Genomic DNA, 552 nt, shown 5'->3' with positions numbered 1-552 from the left:
GTGTTTGCAAAAGGAGTGGATGTTGATACTGTGGTTCTAATGGCTGCTAGAGCTTCACGGGTGGAAAACGAAGATGCAATTGATGCTGCCATTGCGGGGATGTTGGCTGATCCGAAAGAGGTAATCAGCTGACGGCTTCTTTGTTTGTGCTCACAACATAGAATTTTTTAGCTGTTTGTTATAAGTAGCATCCTTATAATTTATGTACTTAAAAGGCGAGAGCTGGAATTCAAGAGGTTCATTTTCTTCTGTTCAATCCAACTGATAAGTGCACAGCTCTAACAAATCTTGCCAGTGAAGGCAAAATGCATCGAGTCAGTAAAGGTGCCCCTGAACAGGTAAAGGGTAAACTGCTTCTGATTTCATATCTTGATAGTTTGCATTGCCAGTGTTTTCGAGAGCGCAAAGCGCAAAAAACGCGACAAGGGCTCGACCTCGCTTCAAAAGCGAAGCGCACGCTTTATTAAACGTGAAGCGCAATTCTTAAAAAACCATGATGTAAAACTTATAAACTAATCAAAAACCATCAATTTAAACTACTAAACTTTAGGT

General features: G+C 40.6%; 1 protein-coding gene across 1 annotated transcript; it reads left to right on the top strand.

Annotated features, from left to right (window-relative positions):
* The first annotated feature begins 6 nt into the window (after positions 1-6).
* Positions 7-470, top strand: LOC109221434 (plasma membrane ATPase 2-like). The gene is made up of 2 exons (XM_019385921.1): positions 7-120; positions 216-470. Exons 1-2 carry the CDS (start codon positions 40-42, stop codon positions 465-467), a joined length of 333 nt encoding a protein of 110 aa, XP_019241466.1. The 5' UTR covers positions 7-39; the 3' UTR covers positions 468-470.
* The last annotated feature ends 82 nt before the right edge of the window (positions 471-552 follow it).

This window comes from Nicotiana attenuata, unplaced genomic scaffold (genome assembly GCF_001879085.1).
Source record: "Nicotiana attenuata strain UT unplaced genomic scaffold, NIATTr2, whole genome shotgun sequence".
NCBI classification, from domain to species: domain Eukaryota; kingdom Viridiplantae; phylum Streptophyta; class Magnoliopsida; order Solanales; family Solanaceae; genus Nicotiana; species Nicotiana attenuata.
This window is presented reverse-complemented; position numbering and strand designations above follow the sequence as displayed.

Bases quoted from the DNA above. Each gene is read 5' to 3' on its own strand.
- LOC109221434 (XM_019385921.1), top strand. From the start codon at position 40: ATGGCTGCTAGAGCTTCACGGGTGGAAAACGAAGATGCAATTGATGCT. The intron at 121-215 runs GTAATCAGCTGA...TGTACTTAAAAG, and splicing joins TGTTGGCTGATCCGAAAGAG to GCGAGAGCTGGAATTCAAGA.